Source organism: Thermobia domestica, chromosome 11 (genome assembly GCF_964235325.1).
Source record: "Thermobia domestica chromosome 11, izTheDome1.hap1.1, whole genome shotgun sequence".
Lineage (NCBI taxonomy): Eukaryota > Metazoa > Arthropoda > Insecta > Zygentoma > Lepismatidae > Thermobia > Thermobia domestica.
The window spans coordinates 212,248,976-212,275,276 of NC_137464.1; the positions used below are offsets into that span (position 1 = coordinate 212,248,976).

At 35.8% G+C, this 26,301-nt stretch overlaps 1 protein-coding gene across 2 annotated transcripts in view; it reads right to left on the minus strand.

The window, feature by feature from the left end:
• The window catches only part of rempA (intraflagellar transport protein rempA), a 96,856-nt gene extending 71,164 nt beyond the window's left edge, over positions 1-25,692 (minus strand). Inside the window, exons 1-6 of one of the 2 annotated variants that reach the window (XM_081731575.1) lie at positions 25,462-25,692; positions 15,410-15,558; positions 10,170-10,397; positions 6,887-7,017; positions 3,254-3,283; positions 2,581-2,723 (exon numbers count right to left, since the gene is read on the minus strand). In XM_081731575.1, the coding sequence (XP_081587701.1) occupies positions 2,581-2,723; positions 3,254-3,283; positions 6,887-7,017; positions 10,170-10,397; positions 15,410-15,556 (679 nt within the window). In that variant the 5' untranslated portion in view covers positions 15,557-15,558; positions 25,462-25,692. The remainder of the gene's footprint in view (positions 1-2,580; positions 2,724-3,253; positions 3,284-6,886; positions 7,018-10,169; positions 10,398-15,409; positions 15,559-25,461) is intronic. The other variant, XM_081731577.1, reaches the window with a different exon arrangement.
• Positions 25,693-26,301: the final 609 nt, after the last annotated feature.

Genomic DNA, 26,301 nt, shown 5'->3' on the forward strand with positions numbered 1-26,301 from the left:
GGAATACTCTAGTTTCTTTAGAAGTCATCCTTGCATCGCCACTGCACTATATCCGCTTGTACACTAATCGAATCTACGACTAAAAATAATGGACATTCTTTTACTTGACTTCGATCCGACGTTTTGTTCATTAGTTATGGCTGTTTATACATTTTTTCCGAGAAAGTTCCGGGTGTTATACCCAGGTTGGTGTATATTTTTCGTTTTATTTCAGTGTCAGGAATCACCTCCCGAAATTTGTTATATTAAGTTACACCCTGTATATATACGGGAGCCATTGTATGTATTAAAATCACCAATTTTATTTAGTAACGTAAGTAGCTAAACCGTGGAAACGTCTTTACTAGAGATACACTTTTACTTCTTGTAATAAATTTTTGTCAAACAAAATGAAGCTGAATATATACCAGTATATAGCTATATTTTAGAAATACAATAGGCACTGATTATTCGCACACTGCTCTAAAACATACAGGAACAATCAAATGTGTAAGTAAAGAGCTTAAAAATCTTGAATTGTTAAAACTGCGCTATAATGTGATACTTCGCAGGCCGCCTTTTATAAGGGCGCACTGTACCATCCACAGATTCTTTACTAACAGCCACTATATGAATTTACTATACAGAACTGGTATACAGAAGAATAATAAAACTATTTATAAATAATATTATGTTTCGCAGGGCGCTCTAATAGCAGGGCGCACTGTACCCTTCACGGGTTCTTTATCAACAGTAACAATATGTATTTATTGTACAGAACTGTGCAATGCAGAAGAATAAAGTTTATCTTTGATGTAGTTTCGCAAGGGTGCCTTATGTAAAGAGCGCACTGTACTTATCACGGGTTCTTTACCAATAAAAATTGAAGAATTTATTATAAAAAACTTGTACCTTTATTCATAATGTGATCATTCGGAGGGCGCACCGGGACATGTCCCGGTGGGCCAGCACGGGCCTGGTTACATAGAATATATTGGAAAAAGGAAGAACTACAGAAGCGGTTCGTGAGGAAAGTCACACTGTAAAAATTAAAGTTTATCCGCTTAAAAGTAAGAGATGAAAACTATTTCCGTGTAATAATTGTAATATAACAATTAATATATTAGATAACCGTTATTTTCTTACTTTCAGGCAATAAAACTAACTTTTTAACCATGCGACTTCCCTCACGAACCGCCTCTGGAAAAGGATTCATTTTCTTTCAACCCAGCTGTCAGAGTTTTCTCCTCTATCAATAGCTTTATAATACCTATATGAGAAAATACAAGTACAAGACAAATCTAAGATAAAATACATGGTCCGGCAAAAAGACCTCCCGTATTTGGAGAGGGCTCCCTGTGAGTTATGGTGGGGATATGTCAGCGGAGAGGATATCGATCGATAGCGGTATACGTGCCATCTTCAGTAATCGCAATGGCGTGGCGCGGCGAGCATCGTGGGTTTGTTGTGGAGGAGTATATTCGTTATGGTGGTTCTGTGATTACTACTCAGCGGACATTTCGCATTACTCTGAGAAAAAATTCGCCTGGCCGACCTCTGATCGTAACAACACCGAGAAATATAGCGCGTCGATCCAGCAATCTCCAAAGCGTTGTTACTAGAATCACAGAACCAACACTATAAATATACGCCTCTACAACAAATGCATGATGCTCACCGCGCCACACCATTGCGAGGATTGAAAATGGCACGTATACTGCTATCGATCGATACCCTTTCCGCCGCAATATCCCCACCACAACTCACAGAGCGCCTTTTCCAAATACGGGAGGTCTTTTTATCGTACCCTGTATATAGTAGTAATTATATTTTAATTTTCTTCGTTAGAATATAAATATAAATTTTCCTAACTTTCTGATGATGATAGTAAGCGACCATCATTATAAAGGATACAAAGATGAGAAAATGATCCAATTTTGTAAAGCATGGGAGCTATTTCTCATCAGCAGCCACTCGAACTACACCTTTAGCGAAAAACATACCAGCCACTGGCTATAACAATTTTACCAAATGTAAACTCTTGTTCACAACCAACGTACGAAACTGAACACAAAGTCTAGTTTCTAATCCAGTACTGATAACTGCACTCTCCTTGCTAGTCTATTTTCTAGAGCGCGCGTCTTTGATACACAAGATCTTGGGTTTGACTCTCTGTAGGAGATCATATTGACAACATTAATGTAGTTCGGATTCCACTTGAAAATGTACCCGTCTCACATAATCTGGGATGCTAAGAAAAGACATTAAACTTCTAAAAACAAAGGCTAAATCTGAACAAACAAACAATCTAAAGCCACCCAAATCAAAAAAGAAAACACTAATGTGTGAACTCTTCTTGAAATCTTAAAGCCAAAAAAGTTAAGTTAGAATTATGTGGCGAATAGTAAAAAGATAAGAATTATACAATGTTTTGAATTCTACACAGTATGTACTCAGAAAAAAATGTAATATGCAACGTTGAAATAATTGGAAAAATAATTTCCCTCCTCCAATGAAATTACAAGTACTCGTTTTCTTTTCTATATAATTACACAACTTACTGAAAAGGACATAACAAAAATTGGCACGACTCTTACTTACCTGAGATTGAACCAACAAAGAAACATAAATTTTCTGAATGTTCAGGTTGAAAGGATAATCTTTGACTCGCAGTTTTTGGTCTCCATGAACTAAACAAATCTAGAGCCTTCTCATCACCCGCAACAGCAGCTCTCGCTAGCCCACTAAGATAAATAAAAAGCACGTGGTGAAACAAGAACAGCGACACACACACAAAAAACAGTTTTTTGTTCATAACACTTATGACGTTTGAAATATTAACAATTACCATGAATTCTCTACTTGCCATAGATAATAACATCTCATGTTATAGATATACAGATACAACACGAATAATCAAGGAATTCGTTTAAAAGGTACAGAACATATAATACTACGTTTTGTGCCACTCCTAGATTTTTAAAGCTATTTATTTATTTATTTATTTATTTATTTTTTAATAACGGTATTACATTATATTTTGTGGAAGAAACATCGCCAGCCATAACACTCACACGAACACACAAGTAAAATAATCAACAACAAAGGTACCAAACAACGCTATGGATTTGCAAAATAATACAAATTTGTAGCATTAATCTGAATTTTTAACTGATTAGTATTGGCACTCAAAAACAGAAACTGAAATCGTTAAAAAGACTCAAGTGCAACTTACAAAAATACACAAAACACAAAAACAAGTAAATTATCTTACCTATACATGATTTCTCCATCCCTTTGTTTTCTCAAGTAAAGAAAAACCAATTATTTTTTTTAAAATTCTATGATTATTAAACAACTTTTACAATTTAAACTAATATATTCACATCGTTCCCCTTACTCGCTTCTGGATCAGACTTTTAATATATCTAAAAACACTACAGTTGAAAGCATCGGGCAGATAAGCGATACGCAGCACATAACAACTCAGTTAAAAAGTGCTTCTTACGCAGGTTCCTTTCAGTGTACAGGCTGCCAGATTTGTACGCATCATGGATTCTAAATAGAGTCATATCAACACGAAATAGTTCGTACAGTTGATATATTATTTTAAAATTTTACAATTGACAACAATGTGGCCTTATCAACAAACGTGTGGAGAGTTGATTACAAGATAGCGACGATTAAGGAAAATGAACACTGTGTTTTATCGTTTGATGAATCTAGAACTGTGTGTTGCACTGTGCAGAGTTCCAAGAAGCTTACATACATTTCTAGATAACAGAAACACTGAAACTTTAAAGGAACTGGAAGTGTGAAACATAGAAGTGGTTGAATCGATGAGGGCAAGACTGCTCAAGAGTATTAAAATATCAGTCAGAAAAGTTGTAAGATTATGAATATGTTAGTACAAGGTAAATGTAGAGGTTGTAATTTTAAGTTGAGTAAGTGCCGTCATGGATTGGTAACATCCTAACTTGCAATGATCATCATATACAATTAGCACACAACGCTTCATCACTCACGCATATTTGTTGTCATATATTATTATTATCATTTATCATGAATAATTCTATGCAACTTCGTATTATATCCTTTCTATAACAAATTGCTTAACTTTTACCATAACGTCATATATTACGTATCATCAACATTTATCATACTCTATCAAAACAGAATCCATCGTCAAATCAAGTAAAAACCTCCATTCTAAACCACACAATCGGCAATTATTTTCCGACGAAGCAATCGCATACTTTTTTTTTTTTTTTTTTTTTTTTTTTTTTTTTTTTTTTTTTTTTTTTTTTTTTTTTTTTTTACATTTATCGGTTCTTTTCTTTTCTTGTACAAATTCTATCAACTGCTTCTTTAAAGTTTTGACTGCTAACTCCAATGTCTTGGAAAGGAAGGAGAACGTTGTTGGGTATTGAAGTATTTGGGTAAATCAGGGTTGGCGAAGATTGACTTGTTTTTATTCCAGATACATTGCCGATAAAATATGATAAAAATATATATATTTACTTACTGTTACGAAGAATTGCATCATGTCTAGTGATACTAAGATAAGGTGCCAAGTATATATAATGTGGTTTGTGAATTGTCAGGGCACAGAAAAATAAATACGTTACAAGTAAAGGAATTTACTGTATTGTATATAGTACTATTTCAATAGTATTTTACCGTTACAATTAGTTAGTGTTAATCATGATCTACGGCTCTGAATAACCATAAACATCCTATTATTCAAGTTATCAGTATGTATAATGCGTAAACAACTTAGAACTAAACCATGTAGGTAAAAAAAGTTTCAAGAGTTAAGAGTCTTCATCCCGGCGAAATTAAAATACCGCTAATTTTACAGTAATTATGTGATATCTTCAAATAGATAAAAGATAATCGAAATGTGGAACAAGAGCGCCCTAGACAATATTATTTTACATGAGAAACCGTTATCACGACTCACTTATCTGCTTTCGATTTCGAGCCATTTTGAAAATCGGCATTTATTTTCGCGTTTCTAAACAGCTGAAAACGGAAATCCGCTAGGTGACTTGTGTTAACGGTACCTCACGCAAAATAATATTGTCTAGGGCGCTCTTGTTCCATATTTCAATTATCTTTTATCTATTTGAAGATATAACATAATTACTGTAAAATTAGCGGTATTTTAATTTCGCCGGGATGAAGACTCTTAAGTAATAAATATTACATTTGTATGAAAATTCACAGTTGATGCCTAATTAGATACAATATGATGCTACTGTTTAGCTGTTTTCAGATCCGATTCCTTTTCATTTATCAGATGAAGCAAACACACACAATTGTAAACTTAGAGGACAAAAGCATCCACATAAATTTGAAACATACGGATGAGGCAGCCCCATGATTAATATAATGCGTGATTTTCACGGAATACTTAATACAATCATTACCCTTCGAAAAAAGACACTGTCACTGGGAATATGTATTTGCAACTGTTGAAAACATTTTCTCCAGAATTAAACAGACCAGGTATTTATATATACACAATGTTATCTGCATTCAACAAGATCTAGTGTCCTCTTTGCCTTTCAGATGAGACGCTATCTGGATCAGCAATTTGGTGAGATAGATTAATCACAGGAGGATCAATTTCCCGGCTTGCAACGTCTCCCAAAATGAAGCCCTGTGACTTATGTTATTGGGGATACGTGAGTTGTATGTACTGTGTGTGCTGAAAGTAAGTATGTGCTGAGAAGATTCAGATGTGCAAGACCTAAAAAGATTTGTCTGCTTGCAGTTTAAAATCTCTTTTGACGCTGAAGCCACAGAAGCTTCTACATGGAATCTGAACCATATGGGCTTCCATCGTATTTCCCGTGCCGATGGAGTATACAACTACATAGCTATTAAGGAGCTCTGTATGATATCGAAGAAATAAATCTTTATATTTATTCAGAACATTCCAAATGGAGATCATAAATTTGCAATTCGGGGTTCTGGAAACGAATGCATGGGGTATTTCAACATCAATGGAGCACAGTTGGAACCCCGGCATATCGTCGTCAAAACATCAAATAGTTCGACTCTGGAATTCAAGACGCTTACAAATCTGACCCGTTTCAAATAAACATAGTTAGTCAATGTTCTTCATTCACGTCAAATGTTTTTACGACATAAATTTAAATGGTAAATTACTTGACAACAAAAAATTGAAAAGAATCGAGCTTTTCTAATGTAAATGGTTCACAAAATCGTGATTCTATTCGTTATCAGCAATATTTGAAACTTATGAGAACCAATGAATACTCTGAACACATACAAATTAACACGATATTCAATTGGAACGACAGAAACATCCAGGCAACACTTACTATTTTAGAAATAAAAGTAAATGAAAACAACTTATTCAATCTTCAAATCTAATTTATTTACATTATTTAAGTAGATTTTTCTTGTTATTTAGTTTTACGACCATTTAATTTAAAACGGCAAACAGATTCGCTTCATAATATAATAAAAACTGAATATTTGGAAATCAGTAAAATCAAAGCAAAAAAAAAAAAAAAAGAAAGAAAAAGAAAAGAAAAAAAAGAAAAATCCAAATGTTAATGTAATTAATAACAGAAAATATCACCACTAGCCAAAAATTGAAGCCAGAGGAGAGATTCCGTGCTTGTTATCATTACCAAATAGTAACATCATGCAATATGAAAGAAGCTATTTATTTCAAGGAAAACCAAACTAGAATGCATAAAAGATAGAAAGAAAAAAACCGAAGTAGATTCAAATGCACCTATCTACAAACTTTGTCCATAAGTACTACTGGGTTAAGTTGTAGAGTAACATAACGCAAACTGTAGAATACGAAACAGTAAAATCAATAGTAATTTACTTATAAATATTAATATAGTATTATAGTAATTACCTGATATCAAAACCTGGCAGTTTTTGTGTTCGTCGAAACGCAATATGACTAAGAGGATCTTTCAGATCATGGTGGAAAATGGTTTGTAGCATTCCTCTTGCGTCTACTTTCCAACCAACCAAAGAGCCTGACTGTAAACACAATGAAAATAATAATAATAATAATACACAAGTATTCAAATGGAAATTCACATCTAGTAAAGGAAATGAAACATCGAAATTCGAAATATACTTTTTCAGTAGTGTATTAAAGTGTATTGCCAGTTTATTAAATACATTAGGGTGGTGGGAAATACCCTATAATGTGAGGGCTGGTCTTACATGAGGGATGATCCGTACACCTGTCAACTATAACAGATTCAATCTCTGGTCGTGGTTCGGAACCCACGTTAATAGTAGGCCCTGTCCCTCATAACCTTCATGTTGCATAAAGACGAAAAACAAAAATTTAAACTCTCTTTACATTGCAGAAATCAATACTGAAATTGGTAAATCAACCTGAAGCAATCTCTTAAAAATATTATCATTATTTAAGCTTATTAAAAGAGAGGTACACTGAAAAATTTCAAAATGCTGGTGGGAGACTGATTTTAAAAAATGGAGGCAGCAATTGGTCATAATATATACTGTTGTCCAATTTCTGTATCTTTTTCATAATATATATATATATATATATAATGAAAAACAAATACATAATAAAAAAGAAATTAAATTCAGAGAAGGAAAGTATGCAGTTAGTTACTCCTACAGAAATATAGAGGATGATTGGGAATTAACTCCCTATTGAAAATTGTTTATAACTGTTTTAATACTTAACCAATTTTCATGAAACAAAAAGCATTTTGTGCCTTACAACGATAGAATTTATTACATGGTATCTCACTTATGTCATTGAAGGTATCAGTGATGGACCATGATGCAACGTCTAACCCTGCGTCTGCGGGCTCAGCTGGCATCCTGGTTCGAAGTATAACAGTTCGTGGTACAAGTACAGAGCTGGTGGTGAATCGTGGAAGGGCGTTATGGTCGGCAGATGCAGAGACCATAAGGAATTGCCATTGGAAGCTAATGGACACAGGTTCTGTAGCAGATATTAGGAGACGTGATATTCCTTCAACATCTAGGACGGAGGAAAATGTGCAAGTGGTTCAGAAAATATTCACTCCAAGATTTCAGAAATCACAAAGACAGGCAATTCGCGAAAGTGGTTTAACCCGACACACAATTCGGACTGTTTTGAAGGCAGAGATGAATTTTCGTCCATGGAAATTACTGCCAAGTTCTTTACAAACGTACCGCTGGAGTATCTGCAGAATTTTGTCGCAAACATCCCCAACTGTTTACGAAAACTGGTAGATAATGGTGGTGCTTGTGTGGAATTCTAGCAATGCACAACAATTCTACCATTGTAAGGAACAAGATGCTTTTTTTGTTTCATGAAAACTCGTTAACTATTAGAAAAGGTTATGGACAATTTTCAGCAGGGAATTAATTCCCATCCACCTTATATAAAGATAGGAATTCAACGATGAAAAAAAAAAAAAAAAAAAAAAAAACACCAGTGTGGATAAATTTAGCTAGAATTAAAACACACCTCACTCAGAAATCGATTACGAAAATACGAACTTCAATTTTAGGCCGCACAAGCCTTTTTCTTTATAATCTTTCGCACGGTATCTTTTTATAAGCCTATTATAACTCTGGTATTTTTAACCACCTGATGAAGCCTTATATCATGAAACTTTTTGTCTTCAAAAGGTATTCTTTATATATTTTTTTATATTAAATACTATTATTTAAAGCAACTCTCAGATAACTATAATATTTGGTCTAGGAATTAATTCGTGCGGGTGGACAAGAGATGGCGCAACGAACGGAGCGTCCCACAGTTCCGTGTATCCACACATGTGTTGCAAACCCCTGTCATCGCGTATCGTTCGTAGTATAGGGCAGTGGATTAAAGCGTCAACAACACCAGTTTGTAGTTAAGTGAACATGGCGCAATTTGTGCCTGATAAAGTGTTTTTGCGGGGTGTCCTGCTGCATTACTTTAACATGCAGAAAAGTGCGACTGAAAGTCATCGTATTTTGGTGGAAGTGTATGGTGACCATGCTCTAGCTGAGCGAACGTGTCAGAAGTGGTTTGCACGGTTTAGAAGTGGCGATTTCGGCTTGGCAGACCAAGAGCGAGCTGGACAGCCAAACAAATTTCAAGACGAAGAATTGACAGCATTGCTTGAGCAGGATTCGTGTCAAACGCAGGAACAACTTGCAGCAGCATTAGGCGTTGATCAAACAACAGTCTCCAAACGCTTGAAAGCCATGGGAATGATTCAAAAGATGTCACATTGGGTTCCACATGAATTGAAAGACAGAGACGTTGAAAGACGAAAAACCATTTGCGAATTGCTGCTTCAACGACAGAGCAGAAAGAGGTTTCTGCATCGAATTATTACGGGTGATGAGAAGTGGATCCATTACGAGAACCCTAAACGAAAAAAGGCCTGGGTGAAACCAGGTGAACCAGGTCCATCACAACCAAAACGAGATATTCACTGTGCAAAGGTTATGCTGTGCATATGGTGGGATATGAAAGGTGTGGTGTACTATGAGCTGCTGCAACCGGGTGAAACTATGAATGGAGAACGTTATCGACGACAATTAATGCGTTTGAAGCAAGCTCTGGCCAGAACACGACCAGAATGGGAGAACAGACATGATAAACTTATTGTTCAACATGATAACGCTCGCCCACATGTCGCAAAACCGGTCAAAACCTATTTAGAAAATGTCGGATGGGAAGTTTTACCCCACCCGCCGTATTCACCAGACGTTGCTCCTTCGGACTACTACTTGTTCGATTGCATGAACAACGATTTGATTGGACAGCGGTTTACTTCTTCAGAAGATATCGAAACATGGGTCTCTGACTGGATCGCTTCCAAGGATGAGGACTTCTTTCGCCACGGAATCCGTACATTGCCTGACATATGGGCGAAAGTGGTGGCTAACGATGGACAATATTTTTCTTAAGGTATTTATGTATTTTGTGTTTGTACTACAGCTTCAATGTGTGCGTACCAACCGCACGAATTAATTCCTAGACCAAATATATATAATCGTAATTCAGTTAATATTGCAATCAAGAAAACGTGATCTAAAATATTTCACTAAAAGATAACAGAAAAGTCTATTTAGTACCATTTTCTGTCTCATTCTCTCTCTCTCTCTTCAGTACAACAGGCAAAAAATTTAAAAGCTAAAAAAATACTTTGAAAACATACTGCATCCGTAGATATGAGTCGTGCTCCCTGAGCACTCCACTGCAGCAGTGTAATAGGTGATGTATGTAGGGACTGAACGTCCTGAAAATTTTCCTCGTCTTCTGACCATATCCGTAACTCTCCATTCTCCCACCCAACAGCTAGAAGCTTCTTCACAGGATGCCATGCTAATGACGTCACTTGGGCTGTCGGATGGAAAGGGAAGTTCACACCTTCCAACACATCCGCCTGAAAATTAGACGTTGGATATGAAACGTATTTAAGTGTTAAAAAAAAAAAAAAAAAGGCTCGAAGTTGTTTTCGACCTTAGACACAAATGATTTGTCCCCTCAATCTCATAACCTTCACACACAACCTTTAGTAACATCGTCTAGATCTTCCTCTATTCCATATTTACATCTATTAAGCGTTCGAATGTTTGAAAGTAGAAAATATCAGCTTAATAAATACAGCATAAGGAAACATACATTAACAGTTATATGCAAATATGCGAAATACGAAATATATAACATAAAGACAATCTGAAAATACATTAATTAACCATTAATGGCTCACATTTTCACTTCTAAAATTTATTCCTAACGTTTGCTTCACTCTTGACAGATGGGAAAGGTATTACTGCGATCTCAGATAAACTATACTTGTACGTTATCTTTTATACATATAAAAATAAATAATGAAATGTGTATATATGTGTGCATTTCAGCGTAATTCTGGAATGCCTGGAACAATTTTAAGCACACTTGGTACACATGTTACTTATAGTCTGGAAAAAAACACTGTTGGGGTAAGACACCCCCCAGGACACCTAGGAGTGACAAAAAATGGTCCAGAACGACTGATATTAGTGTTTAATGAACAGTTTTAGTTTTCGGAGTCGCTTAGATAAATGGTGATAAATAGTAACCGTTGTAGTTTAAGGCAGTTTAATCTCTCGGGAGGGGTGTGTGTGAAATGGTGACGTAAAAATATTAGTGTAGAATTACAATATTAGTGTAGAATACTTAGTTTCAGCAACGCTAAATTAATTGATGGCAGTCCTGATGCGTTTAGGTCCAAGTTCAGCCCTCAATGGGGACAAGACCCCCTTAAAACAATCTATGTTAGCGTCAAGTCCATGGATTTTTAGGTTGCTTGCACAAAAGTAACACTACAGATTCAATTTAAGTTCAAATTCAGGCACAATGAAAACCCTACAGGAAGAGGAGGGGGGGGGGGTTGAACTTGTAAAATGTAAAAATAACTGAAAGTAACCAATATTAGTATCGAATGCATAGTTTTCGGAGTGTATAAGTTTACTAATGAAGTGTAATACCCCGCAATTCCATACTTGTTAAATATGGAATAAATATAATGTTAAGAGATTTGAATTGTGTAATCTTTATATAAAAACATAAGTCCTGACTGACTAACTGATCAATGCCTAGACCAATCTGCTTAAACTAGAAACTTTAAATCTCGACAATACATACAATTTGTGACGTAAAGTAATACTAAGGAAGGATTTTTGAAAATTTGATGTGGAAGAAGGGAAATTGGGGTTGAAATTATTATTATAAGATGTCAATATCTCGGGGTTCCTTACGGTTAGAGTTGGTGTTTCAGCGTCTTTTGATACTTGACCCAGAAGGGGAGAAAAAGATGTTGGAGTTGCAATTGTTATAATGAGATTAATTTCTTAAAGTTAGAGACATGAAATTTCGTATTTGTACTTTTCATTTAAAATAATTAAACGCGTGTTCCAGCATTTTTAGATGTTCGACCTAAAATAGAATAAAAGGGGAGAAGATATTTCACTACAATATCCATTCGAGGCGTTGGAATTTTATGAGAGACTTACAATTCAGACGAAATCTATAGAAAAGGTACAGAAGGAAGAGCGCGAAATACTACCTGCAATAACATGACTAATTACCCTATTGTTTGCAGCGCCAGCAGTAGGGTAGTCACAAGAAGAGGTTGTTTGACACATTATCTTATGCATTCGTAGCTATGGAAGATAGATAGAATTCTGATTAAGAAGTATTAGGATATTAAAATTAAATAACCGTATTTCCAATACATGGATTATGCTTAACAATTTAATAGTGTTACCAATTGAAACTAAGGTTGTACATACAGTATACGATACATAAGAATTAATTATTAATTAAAATTTAACGCCTCTTTTCCAGTACTGGAGCCATACGAGACGAGGTTACTGCTTAAAATGGTATCCCAACCACTACATGAACTTGTATTATTCGAGGTTTACACCGCGTAGAAATTACGATGACGCATACGGAAAGCACAGTCGTTAATCACTGGGCAGTGAAGTGAAATTCGGGCAAAAAGAGATCACGGCAAACACACCGCAAGTTTCAAATTACTCACCTAAAATTTTTCTCAATCAATTTTTGTTTCAACATTTCAGGCGTGACACTCGGACACTCATCTTGAGGGGCATCATTGGCTTAAATCCTTTTTCACGTCACGATCCCCTACACTTTTTTTTTTCTAAAGAGCCGTACAAAAAATATTACGTAATATTATTCAATTACCACTGTTGAGACAGAAAAAACCTATGTGAAGATCGTGTTGTGAAAAGGACTTAAGCAATTGTGTGCTCCTCAAGATAAGAATGTGTCCGAGTGTCACACTCGAAATATAAGAAGAAAAATTGATTGAGGAATATTCGTATGCAAGTAATTTGAAATGTTACAATGTGTTTTACATGTTCAATAAGTAATTACACCACAAATTATTAAATAATACGGGAAATGATCGCAGGATGGAAACCCCACGATATAATCCAAACCATATGACAATAGTTCTAAGATGCAAAATGTAACATTCTACAGATCACAGCTCTACCAGTAAGACCACCGTAACATTCTATATTTAGGCGCTGTGACGCGCACCAAACAATATAAATAAGAAGATAATAAAGTACTGTAATTTGTGGACTTTTTAAATCTATTTTGGCCACTAAAAATTGAGGTACGTAAATATACAGAATGTTATCAACTAAATTCATAACAATCATAATGAATGTAAAGTATAAAGACTGAGCTGAGACTTGTTACACATAGTATTTTTTAACCTCTTAAACAATAATCCTAACGTACGATATTTCTTTTATCACAATAAATGCATCTCTTACATTCACTTGTCCCGAGCGCAGATATTATGACTATACACAACTGAGCAATGCGCTGCTCATTATTCGATCGAATTTGCGCTTATTTTAAAGTTTTATTCCCAGCATGCTTTCGAAAATCTTCACTTACTACCGGTATGCCATACCGGTTGAACTGAATTGAATTTATTCCTTTTGTATGAATTTACAGATATGAGGAATGTCTTCAGGTAAGTGTAACATGCATAATTTGTACAAAAGGAAAAGAAAAAAATATATATGAGTAATATTTAAGTAAAGTTACCTTGTCATGAGATTTATGTACTCCTCAATCGTATAACAAGAATTTTCTAATAAAAATTATTTTAACTTTTGTCTAAACTTTTTCATATTTTCTTCATGTTTTATATCAACAGGTAACATATTGTACAACACCATATATTGCTGATCGGTGATTATACAAATGAAAATCATTCTTATTTCGTGTATTATGATTATGTACATCCTTATTTATGAAAGTTGATGAATGTTCTCTTAAATACAAAAAGAGATGATACAAATATAAACTATCCAGTGGGTAGTATATTAATTTCCTTAAACAAATGCCTACAAAAGTAATTCAGTTTCTTACCACAAAGTATTCATATGACTTTCTTCTGAATTTTTAACACATTGAGTCTCTGGCTTGAATTTTCCCAGAACATGATACCATATTGTAATACTGAGTTAAAACAAGAATGGTACAAGGTTTTGACTAATTTTAAATTTACCTTCTTTCTAATAATTCTTAGTGCATAATGTATTTTATTTAATTCATTAACAACTGACTCTATATGGAACTCCTATGTTAAGTTATGATCTATAGTAGGACCTTAAAATAAACAAGTGTTGCATAATTAATTTTCATGTTGATTCGGGCTCAATTCAATAACTACCCATAGATAAGATCAAAAGACAGGTAAGACCGTATTTAAGGAAGGAAAATTCATACTATATTGAAAAAAAGTGCGTAACAAAAATTATGTTCAATATAATCCCTGAAAATTAAAGTGCGCAAAATACAAAGGGTGTTCAAAAAGTTTTGCACAGTGGTCTCTAAGTTTTTTTATTTGTTGCAGGAGGGGAATAAAACTGTTTGTGAACATACTTGGAACATTTTGCTATAAGTTGGTATATAAAACTATTTTCCTTTATTTACAGGTGAGCCATAATGGACCGTGAAGTAGATGTCAGGTTGCGACAACGGTCCGTTATGGAGTTCCTCTTCAAGACCGGCGATGACTCTGCCACATCGATTCACAGGAAGTTGCTCCCTGTTTATGGGGAGGACACATTGGATCGCAGCAGTATCCAGCGGTGGTTGCAGAGGTTTAAAGAAGGTGATTTCTCTCTACTGGACAATCCACGATGCGGCAGACCATCGATGGTAGTGAGTAATGTGAATAAGGAGACCATTAATCAAATCATCCAAAATGACAGATGTGTAACGACACAACAGCTTGCTGAAATGACTGGTTTGTCATTGGGTAGTGTGGTATCAGTGGTACAGTCACTAGGGTACAAAAAAAAAAGTGCACGTTGGGTGCCTAGATTATTGACAAGAGAAATGAAAAAGATGAGGAAGGATGTGTGCGAGGGTCTCATGACGACCTTTACTGAAGAGTGGAAACAGTGTTTTGACGGCGCCATTACCCAGGATGAAACATGGTTGTTTTTGTCCGAACCTGAGAGCAAAACACGTCTGGGGCCTACCTGCGCGGTAAAACATTTGATAGTGAGAAAGACCTTATATTTCCTGTGTCAAGCGATGGTGTAAAAGTCAATCCCCAGAATTTTACCAAAGTGCATTTACATCATGGAAAGAACGTTGGACCAGATGAGTCACAGCTGAAGGAGGCTACATTGAGTATGCTCAGTGTATAGCTAAACTTTCCAAGTATGTTCACAAAAAATTTAATTTCCCTCCTGCAACAAATAGAAAAAATAGAGACCACTGTGCAAAACTTTTTGAACACCCTTTGTACGCAGTGGTTCAAATTACTGGAGCAAATCTGCTACATACATATTTAATTCGCATCCTCCAATACACAAAATAAGAAACTAATAATTAATTTTCACCTACCTCTTCGGTAAATAATGTTACATAGCCTCCTTTGTCTTCGCTATAAGAAGCCACAGCCAAGATTGGAAACTGACTATGCCATGCCAAGTCAACATGAATGGATCCTGTATGGGGGACTTGGACTTTGTAGTCAAAGTACAGGGCCATTCCTATAGGATAAGCATTAATAAATATCTGTTTTCTTAGCATTATTGAAATAAATATTAACTAACTACTGCCATTGCTAATAACAAATATACATGTTAAAATAATACAAAATTCTTTTTAGAAGCATAGCAAAATTATAATTTAGTAAAATAAATTGTTCAGATATATAAAACTTATTAATATATTATTAATATATAAAACTTCGTTTTCTCAACATTGCTAATTTAGAATTGCAATTCTTATTCTATTGCTTTGACTAGAATCACACAATTAAAGCTAATGCATCATGAACACTGTAAACCGCCGTACGAGATATCCAATAAATTAACTTAACTTGACCTAACTTGAACTGGTTACGTCTTCATCAATCTATTCGATTCTACAGTGCTATTTTCCGCAACAACACTGTGAGAAGTAAGCTCGAAACACGAATTTTGAATGTTCTATAGCGTTTTTACGTTAGTTGTTAGATTGGAATTTAACATTTTTTTTAAAGCGCACAGGCTATGTAAGACATGGAACTACACTTCAACGTGGACACCGAACCGTATGAACTTCCACCGACAATGAACCCGGGTCTTCCATGCCAAAGTTCCATAGGCTAATCATATAGCCACGAAGGAACTCAGCACTTATACGCTTTATTAACTAAACCAATTAACCAGGGTCTATCATTTTGTAGTATCTACCTAGAAAGGTTACAAGAACTCATTACACAAATATAGTAACCGAAACAACAAATGTTTAATACTGAAGTCACTCCGAAAGAAATGAATAAAAAATTCTTTACGACAAACTATAATACAGGCTAAAGGTACATAAATCATGAAACGAGTTAAGTTTCATCAAACCCCGCTGCGATATCTCAAAATCTGCAAAATTTACCGGGAAGAATTCGTGAATGTGGGTGTTGTAGAGTGTGATAGAATGAGAAAAGGGTGGAAATTAATGTTTATTTATGAATATTGACGGATCTATTTTGCCACGCGGAAGGTTATCCCATTACGGAGGGAGCATATTGAGAAAATGTCGAACATCTGTGCAGGCTGTGACCTCACAGTGTTTAATCTTATGCAGTTAAATACCAACAATGACGAAAATCTGCGTCGATTGGCTTCTAACCAATCAGGTTTTGAGGTGGGTTCATGACAAGATTCTGCCGGGCATTGAATGTTTTAAGATGTCAGTAATGTCACTGTCAACTGGACGTGCAAACAATGGGGTGTAGCTAGTGTTGGACTCACCAAGTTGAGGGCCCTTGTCGCAGGTCTTTAAAGACCCCAGACATATATATATATATATAACGAGAGAGAAACGTAAGACGTCAGTTGCAAATCATGATTATGTATATATGTTGGGTAGTATATATGAACGGCGTGCGCGTGAGACAACAGGTGAAAGCGAATAAGCGCAAGGGGTCATTACGGACTAGACGGGGCCTTTGCTATGTACCAAGTTTTATTGATACATTGGGCCGTACTAATGTGAGCAAGGGGGGCCCGAGAAGACTTCTTTCGGAAAGACGAGCTTAGGGCTTCGCAACCCTTTTGGTAGGAAGACTCAAGAAAACATTTGCGATCCCGAAAATTCGACCAAAACCTACAGGTCCTGCGCCTCGTGATCTCTGCAGAGCCCCTCGGGCCCTTGGCGATTGCCAAGTAGCTAACGTAGCTAGTCCGGCACTGGGTGTAGCCAAATGCGAAATGAATTATAAAGGTATCCAGGAGAGTTCTGTTGCTTTTTCACCCACGACCTTTAAACATCAATATGTCACCTAAGACGTATCTGAAAGATCAAAAATAGTTCCCATCAGCATCGACGACCTTCTGCCAACGTTTTGGAAGGCCATGTATTCCATCGCGGTAGAACCTGGTGGGCAGTGAAACAAAGAATGTATCAAGTGGATATTGACCTCTACTAAGAATTTGAACTGGCGTCCTCTAAGGTGACTGTCCAAGGAAAGGAACAGGTGATAGTTGGACGGTGCAATGTCCAGCGAGTATTGCAGATGCAACAGTGTTTCCCACCCAACGCGTAGAATGGTATCTCGAGTCATCCTAGCCACATGAAGCTTAGCGTTGTCCTGTAACAGGAGGGCCCCTTTGCGATTCAGAAGTGCTGGCTCGGATCATTCCACGTCACTTCAGCCAAGATTTGTCTCATTTGACACCCATCTGTCTCATAATGGAATGAAATTACATGTACTTATGTAGTTTGTGATGCTGAATCCAAAACTGCAAACCGTTTGAAAATCAGCCCATTGGCTTTGGACTTATGGACATTTGAAATTGAAGCCTGTAACGTGAGAAATAGTAGTCGCAAGAGTGAAAGGCATATTGAAAAAAAAAAAAAAAGTGTAACTTTCTTCAAAGTTAACGTAGAAATATGAACTTTATTTTGTTTGTTTCCTCTATTGTGTAAATGTACTTCATAGATACATAAAAGTTATTCTCGTAACGGTAGAAGAAAAAGAGAACATCACTAATAAGTTTAAAAAAACTGCAGATAAAAAACGCCTAACATTGTAACTGCAAGAACTCATCAGCCCCTATCTGAATTTTCATTAAATTTTCTGTGAAAAACCGTAGCAACATTCCCATTCAATAGTAAACCAGTTGAGAATGCTCCAACAGCACTGCCAGAATGAACTTAAAAAGAATGGAGAGATGGAGCGGGAAGGAAAACTGTGATTATTCCTAGATGTAAAAGTAAATCTTTTTGCCCGCACCTTGTTCTGTCGCAAAATATCATCTCTCTATGACTTACAGTTCCCGATATATGGCTCCTCAAATCTCCAGAAATTCGAACTTTTTTGGCCAATATCTGGGGGAACGGTGGTCAGTTGGCCGCCAGTTGATCCAGTGGCCATCGGTTACTATTTGCTACCAAAATATTCACCATCCTCTTAGGTGTTGATCAACACCAATATAATCTCTCTATGACTTACGGTTCCCGAGATATGGCTCCTTAAATCTCTGGAAATCGGCCATATTTTGGCCAATATCTCGGGAACGGTAAGAGTGACGCGAAAAATTTAAACACTTGCTCAGATAATTTTTGATGCTGTATCGAATGCAGGCTTCAATTTAAAAAAAAAAAAAAAAAAAAAAAAAAAAAAAAAAAAAAAAGCAAATAATAGAGAATTTAGTAACGAACTTTTTAAGTTCGTTGAAAAGGGCGATAGGCAATTCATAAGAACCATAATAATAATAATAATAATAATAATAATAATAATAATAATAATAATAATAATAATAATAATAATAATAATAATAATAATAATAATAATAAATTTGTGATGAGTTGAAAATATGGCACATGGTGCTAGGCCAGAATTATCCTATAACTGGTAATAGCAAAAGCATCCTATAAATACCTCCTCAAGGAATTGGCAATATTATATTTGGTGACTTAGTTCTTTGTCTTCTAAGCTCCCTCATGGCTAAGCCGTTAGCGTACACGCCTTTGGCTCGGGACACCCTGGTTCCATTCCCGGCGGTAGCTCATGTGGTTCGGATTCCACGTTAATCAGTAGGTCCCGTCTCATATAGCCTCGCTGCTGAAAGGGACGTTAAACTCAACTCTTTGTCTTCCTTCTTTATCTGATTGAACACAACGTTCTTAGATTTTATGTAACATTCAAAATTAACTGTTGTCTGGAACATTCGAGTATAACGTTTATCAGGAGTTCTGTAGATAGAATGTGTATTTACCTTGTCTGGAATTATCTAGAATTTTCTTCCTTTGTCTTGAACATTCTAGAATGCTCGTCCTTGGTCGAGAATGTTCTTTGTTGGTAATGCAGACTTAATTAAAACTACCACTGAAAAAATGACCCAAGCTTATTCACATGCATACATAGCAAAGCAGCAATCTCGTTACCTAAAATCTACAAAGGAGTGTCTACCAGACAATGAAGCATTAATACTGATGGACTTCAGTGAAAATTATTCATTTGTCTTTCAAGATGAAGCCCAGGGATTCTACTGAAGTAATGGCTTTTGCACACTGCATGCCTGTGTTCTTTATTTCAAACTAGATGGGGTTCTGCAACACAGGAATTTTTGTATTTTAAGTGATGATTTAGATTACGATATCCCACTGGTATATGCAATACAGCAACTTTTGAAAAGTTTCATAAAAGGTAACATCCTACAAATGACAGAAATTCAGTATTTTACTGAGGTTGTGCATCACAGTGTAAGCACTGTAAATCCTTCTTGAATTCGTGTCATCATGAAGCCGATTTTCAATTAAAAGCCCGGTGGTCATGTTTTTGCAACGAGCTATGGCAAGTCACTCTGTGATGGTACTCGTGGTACTACAAAGCGAACTGTAACTAAAGCAAGCCTTCAGGAAACTGTCAGTGGACACATCATAAATGTACAAGCAATGCACAGCTGCTGCAGAGGTGGCATTCGGTTTTATATTGTAGTAAAAGAAGACATGCACTCTATTCAACAATAATTAGCAGACAGGTTTTTGGCTGCGAAGACAGTCCCAGGTACGAGAAGTTTCCATTATTTCCAGCCAACTGGACGACTGGAGATCAGTGCCAAATTCGTGAGTGTGGACAAGGAATTCTGTCTCTCAACTAGATTTTCAAGGGATGGGTCAGTAACTCCAATACCACGCAAAACATTACCAGTAATCAGAGTACATAACTATGTAGCGTGCAGGTACAACAACAAGTGGTACATTGGGCCGATGTGTTCTCAGAAGGAGATGATGCTATGTTCATGCACCCTCATGGCCCTTCTGCATAATTTTATTGGCCAAAGAACGCAGCCACTTGTTTGGTGCATTTCACGAATGTTCTCTGTCCAGTAGATGTAACTACGGCCACAGGACCAATATATAAACTCTCAGATATTTCAAGCAATTTAGTGAGAACAAAGGGAAGTACATACGCAAAAGTAAATTTTCCACTGTGCATAGTTTAATAGTATTGTTATTTCTTTAGTTTACGCCAATATTATTTTCATACCTTGGTACTTCACATATCACAAGCTCTGAAATAAAACATTCAACTCATCACATATTTATTTTTTTACGGTTCTTATTAATTTTTATTCTTGTATATCGTATGTGTTGGTAGTAAATATAGATTTAGAAAGAAATCCCGGCCGGGTAAATTAATTATTACAGTACATATAATCTATATTTATTCTTGTCTTTAATATAATTTTGTTTATGTAGCTTAATTGTTAACTAACAGCAGTTTTCCTTCTTTCCGAAACAGGATTTTTTTTTAACAGCTCACTTAGGAGAGAGCCAGAAACGAACACTAATCTTGCTTTTTTTTATTTTTTCGTTAATTTTAAAATATTTTAAACCAAGTGTCTGGCTAGTGACCGTTGGTTGTAATTCCCATATAAGAGCAGGAGAATGATAGGTGAGGGAGGATTCCAACTCGGCCGTCTAAAGAGGTAGATGGTTAGGGTTCTGTCCAAAAGGGGACAGAATCTATTTTCTGGAATTCTTACTTTTCTCGGTCGAAGAGGCGGCTGGAGAGCGATACGGTGCAGCAAGAGGGTTGTATCGCCGGGATGCAACCAATATAGTTGTGGCATATCCTCAGATCACGACTCTTTTAAGAGGAAGAGAGTCTGGGGGCTATGGAGATTGTTGGTCTGTAAACTGAACCACACAGCAAGAGGGTTGTGTGAAGGGGATGCGAATTAAGTCGCTGAACCGTTTTTATCTTTTACTGGTTTTTTGGACCACGTCACTTCTTTAGAGGGAGGAGAGGCTAGGGGTTCAAGCACTGATTGACGCCTCACTAAGGAGGCGAAATTAGACTAATCTGATGCTTTCGTTAAAATCGCGATTCTTTAGTATTCTTCTGTCATTTTTTTGAGGGGGGGGGGGGATATGCGCGATAAATGGCTCTCTCCTTAAAAGGGCTGTATTCATTATTTCCAGATAAATGATCCGAATCATCTCTTCTCTTAGTATGAATAAAGATTTGCTACAGGATCCATCTTTGGGCGTTTTTCTTTCTTTTTTTTATCTTCCCATAAAGGTTATTAGAACTTTTTGTTGTTGTTGTTGTTGTTGTTTATGGTGTGTTTGAAGCTTTGTTTAAATCCGATGCATCTAAACCAATCTCAGTACATTGCGTAGAGAGAGAGATACTTTGGGGGCCTGGTTTCATTTATTTTATGTTTATTCAGCTATGCTATTCCTCCTGGGTGCACACAGATGCTAAATGAGCCTGTTTTACTCTGTGGATGCAAGTTCGGTTCTCGGGATGTTTCAATTAAACGAGGAATGGTGAATAGTGTTTGGGGGACGAACTTGGAGATAGCAAGGAGTAGTATACTCGTTAATTTAGGTCGAATAGCTGCCTATTACATTCCAAAAACTCATTTTCTTTTTTTTTATATATTCGACTGTCTGACTATTCGTAATCCTTGTAAATTTTTTTGAAAGTGTAGAACAAAAGAGAAAAGTTTAAGCTGGTCCAGCCTGTTGTACGACAGTGTATGAAGCATAGAATTTTTAATTAAGTGTTACATACTTGATCTACAAATGATGTTTATTTACAACATTGTGCGTATGAAGGTGTTTATGTTTGAACGCCACAATAATAACGATGCAATCATCTCACTTCGAGACGACATAATCGTTCTGATTGCTATTGTTTTAAGATTCCGTTCCAAACCTGGCCCTGCAATTTAGATATTTGCTTATTTACGTGAAATTAGCAATACAATTGTAGGAATTTGAAAAGTAGTGTTATTCTAATTTCGTATGAAATATTTTGCGTGATTTTTTTTTAACGGGATGACGTTTAGTTCGTTCACTGTGACCTCGTTTCTGCTGACAGTACAATTTATGTAGTTGAAATAATTTACGAAATTATTTGCTAACAATAATATCCCATACGTGAATGGCTTAAGTATTCCCTTCTTTTCGACGTAGTAACCTGAACTAAGTTATATCAGTTGCGGTAATGTTAGAGCTTGGAAGATCTTGCAGCTATCATTCTGTTTGAGCATTCATGGGAAATAGTGAGAGAATTAATTTGTTTGGCCAAATTGCCTGAAGAAGCCTTGAATGTAAATTTAGAGAAATTGAGAGATGTTGCATCTGTAATGGACACCTTTGCCCGCTCGCGAAGTTAGTTATATTAAGGTGCTTCAAAATCTTTCTTCAGAGAGCCCAGTCAGGCTCTGCCCTCATCGTTGCCACTCTCATTGAAAGTTCAGCCATTCATTAAGTTAAGCGAATTGTAAGCTTAAAATTGTACATGATATATATATATATATATATATATATATATATATATATATATTTTACTACTGAAAATTAATATTGCAACTTATGAAATGTGTAACATTTCAATGTCAGCAGGCCTAACTAACTCTATCCACCCCTCTTTAGTGAACTAAACTGTCAAAATTCTGTAATCCCTTTCAAAAGTGGTTAATGCGCTTGTATTTAGTGAATTATTGGTTTGGGTCATGCTTCCGGGGCTTTTGATTAAATTATTATGTTATAAATTCAGAAAGAAGGGAAACTTAACTACAGAACTAAATTGTAATTTAGTCTTATTAAATATGGACAGAACTTCTAATCAGGGGCGGATCCAGGACGGACATCTGGGAGGGGAGGCGGTGGTTTGTAATACTGCTACTTAGAGCTACTTTTAAGAGCTCCAAACTCTGGGATGGGTTTTATTTATATATAAAATTAAAAAAAAAAAAAGTGTCCTCTTCTGGAGGGCGGTCGCCCCCCCCCCCTACTTCTAATTAAAGAATTCTGGCTGATTAATTGAAAATCGCATTTCGAAATTAAGCAGCTAATAGGCTAACAGAAATCTATTATTGAAAACTGTATGCTGTGTGAAGGTTATATACCAAATTTTGTTCAGTTTTAAAATGTGTGTTATACAATGTGTGCTAGAGCTATCGTTCAAAGTAAAATTACAAAGACTCCAACTAATTCCAAAGAAAGAAGAAAAAGTAATAGAGTTTACTCCCCATACTGAAAGATGAGTTCTGTTGTTATTGATTGTATAACAATAATGTTCAGTCAATTTATAATTTTATTTATTTATTTGTGTAACTATCATTAAATACTTAGCACAATTAGTAAGTATTGTTCTTAGTTTTAGATTTGAAATAGTATAAACTACAATGGTGAATTTTGATGTCGAGTAAAGACGTGTCTTGAATTGTTTGTATTGTATTAAAGAGAAAACAACTCGTGACGCATCAAGTAGGCAAAAGATCCTGAAAATTGTATTGGGCTAGAATTAGTTTCGACATATTTTCTTTCTTTCCTCGTTACTATTCTTTTTATATTTTGTTTTTGTGTTTGTTTTCTTAGTACCATTTTATTAAGTGTTAGTAGTAACTATCCGTTACGTAATTTTTTTGATAGTTTTCTAGTAGTTGGATAGTCTGGTATCAGTTCCGTACTCAGAGGTGTATCAAACTTAGTTTCTCCTACCTACAATAGAGGATTTTCTTAAACTTTTCGTTCCTTCTTTTTCTCTTATCGTAATATCACAAACGTGCTCAATTGTCAGTGGAAAAGAGTAAAGTGTTATGGGAAGGGAGTGTAAAAGGTAATCATAGAAGTGTCGCGAAGCTGTGTTTTGTATGCCATATAAAGTGTTTTCTGCACTATCCTGGTTTATACGTATACCCACCGTCACCGACGCGCCTGCTTCTTAAGGGTGCATCCTTGCTGCGCTCCTGCCTGTTATATTGCATTCATGTTTGTTAGTGGTCTCCTACCACAAGTTAGTTGGTGTTTTCAAGTTGGTTTCTGTTTTATACTCAACACTCCTAAAGCCAATTTGCACCCTGTTATAAAACACCTACCTGTACCTTAAGGAATATTTTCTAAGGCAGTATCCCTATATTTTGTGCTAAGAAAAGATAGTATTTCATGAATGTCAGTTTGTCCTTCAAAAATAGGATAGCACTGCACCAAACATAACCTGACCTATCAGTCAAACCTGGCAATCCCACCCAGCAGACGAAATGTAATATTTGATCAGTTACTTCTGTTCATTAGTTGGTGGGGTTTGACGAAACAAATGCCCATGAAACTGCAAGGAGAAGTTTCTGGTGCAAGTGCAAATATAAACTTGAACCTATAAGAATATGCACAACATCTTTAACGGCAAACTGTCAAATACTGAAATACTGAGTGCAAGTGAAGAAAAATTTGTATTTAATGTTTGAAAATTTAAGACCTGTGCATAAAAGTCGTAACTTCAGAAGAAAGAAAGACATTTCTAAGGGAACAAAACAGGCAAGGAGGCAAGGTCCTAGAACACAGGTCCTCCTTCCTATTTGGCTGTAATAAAGACAGATAACAACGTGGCCTGTGAGATTCTAACTCGCCTTCACTCGCTAACGCTCGCGCGGCATTACTATGTGAATAAACTTCAGTACAGAAAGGAACCAATCTAGCTAGTAACCTATATGGGGGACCTGGATTCTAGAACCTTTCCGACATAATACTTAGATAAAAATAATAAAATGTACTATTTAATTATTCATAGGAAAAGCAATTCACAAAATATGTGAACTCCAATAGTATACATGGCCGTCCTCAAGCTGCTCAGTAACTCTAAGCAGCGCCTGCCTCTACCCCTTCGGCATCTTGCCCTGTTCAACTTTCCTACCTCTGCTTCCTCAGGTACCTAAAGTACACAGGTAATTAACAAACGAATAGAATAGCTCATGAATACCCAGGTAAAATAGAAATCCGGTTATAGAATATGAATTTTTACGGCAATACGGAGTTGAGTTATGCAAAGGCAATACAAGCATAGTAATCTTGTGGTACCTCTTATTATAGACATGGACTTTCAAAGCATCTGTATCTCGTCAAGACTTACTAAAACACATCTCTTTACTCTTTTCCCAGAATTAACTTACTTGAACTGACAGTGTAACTTCCGCTGATGACATTCCTTTACACCGGGTACAATGCTGAGTAGATCGTTACTGCACCAACATAACACAATCAGAAACCCAAAGAGCAAAGTAGTAAACACGAGAATTAATTATAAAAGTTAATTATGAATCACTGAATTCAAAAACCATTGGGAACTTGTTTACAAACAAAATCTATACAATGTTTACATTGTAACCAAGAAAGTATTTCTTCTTCGTCTTCTTCTTTCTCAAAAGATAAGGATAAATCAGGCTTCTTCTTCTTTTGAAAACTGGTAATGGTTTTTAAATGAGTGCCTCGAACATACATTTCTATAAGCTACAAGTGTAAAGTTGTGAAATTTATACCGCACATGAAGGATTTTTGAAATTAAAACTAAACTGTCCACGTGTTAGTTGTCCATTTGTATGGGTGCTATAACGACTCAACTCGAAATTTCCCAGTGTAGCTTTGCTATATGTTCTTTCAAATAATTATACTATTCAAATTTTACACTATTGAAATGTACAGGAAGAAAAAATGTGGAGTGAAATCTTGCCCTTACTAAATTCAATATTAAAGACCGCATTAGCTGGACCTCATTTCATAAAGGATTTGCGATAAAATCTGTGTTAATTTGCGGTAATCGACATAGAAGTTAAAAGATTGATTTCTCCATATTTTGCGTTGCAATACTCTCCTTTTACTTACTTTTTTTTTTATTTTTCATTATTTTTATTTATTTTTTTTTTTTTACCAAGGCTGGTTCGAAAAGTGTCCTGCATCGCAGCCGTGTTCTATAATGTTTTGCGTCAACGCCACACAAAATTTGCACTTTAATT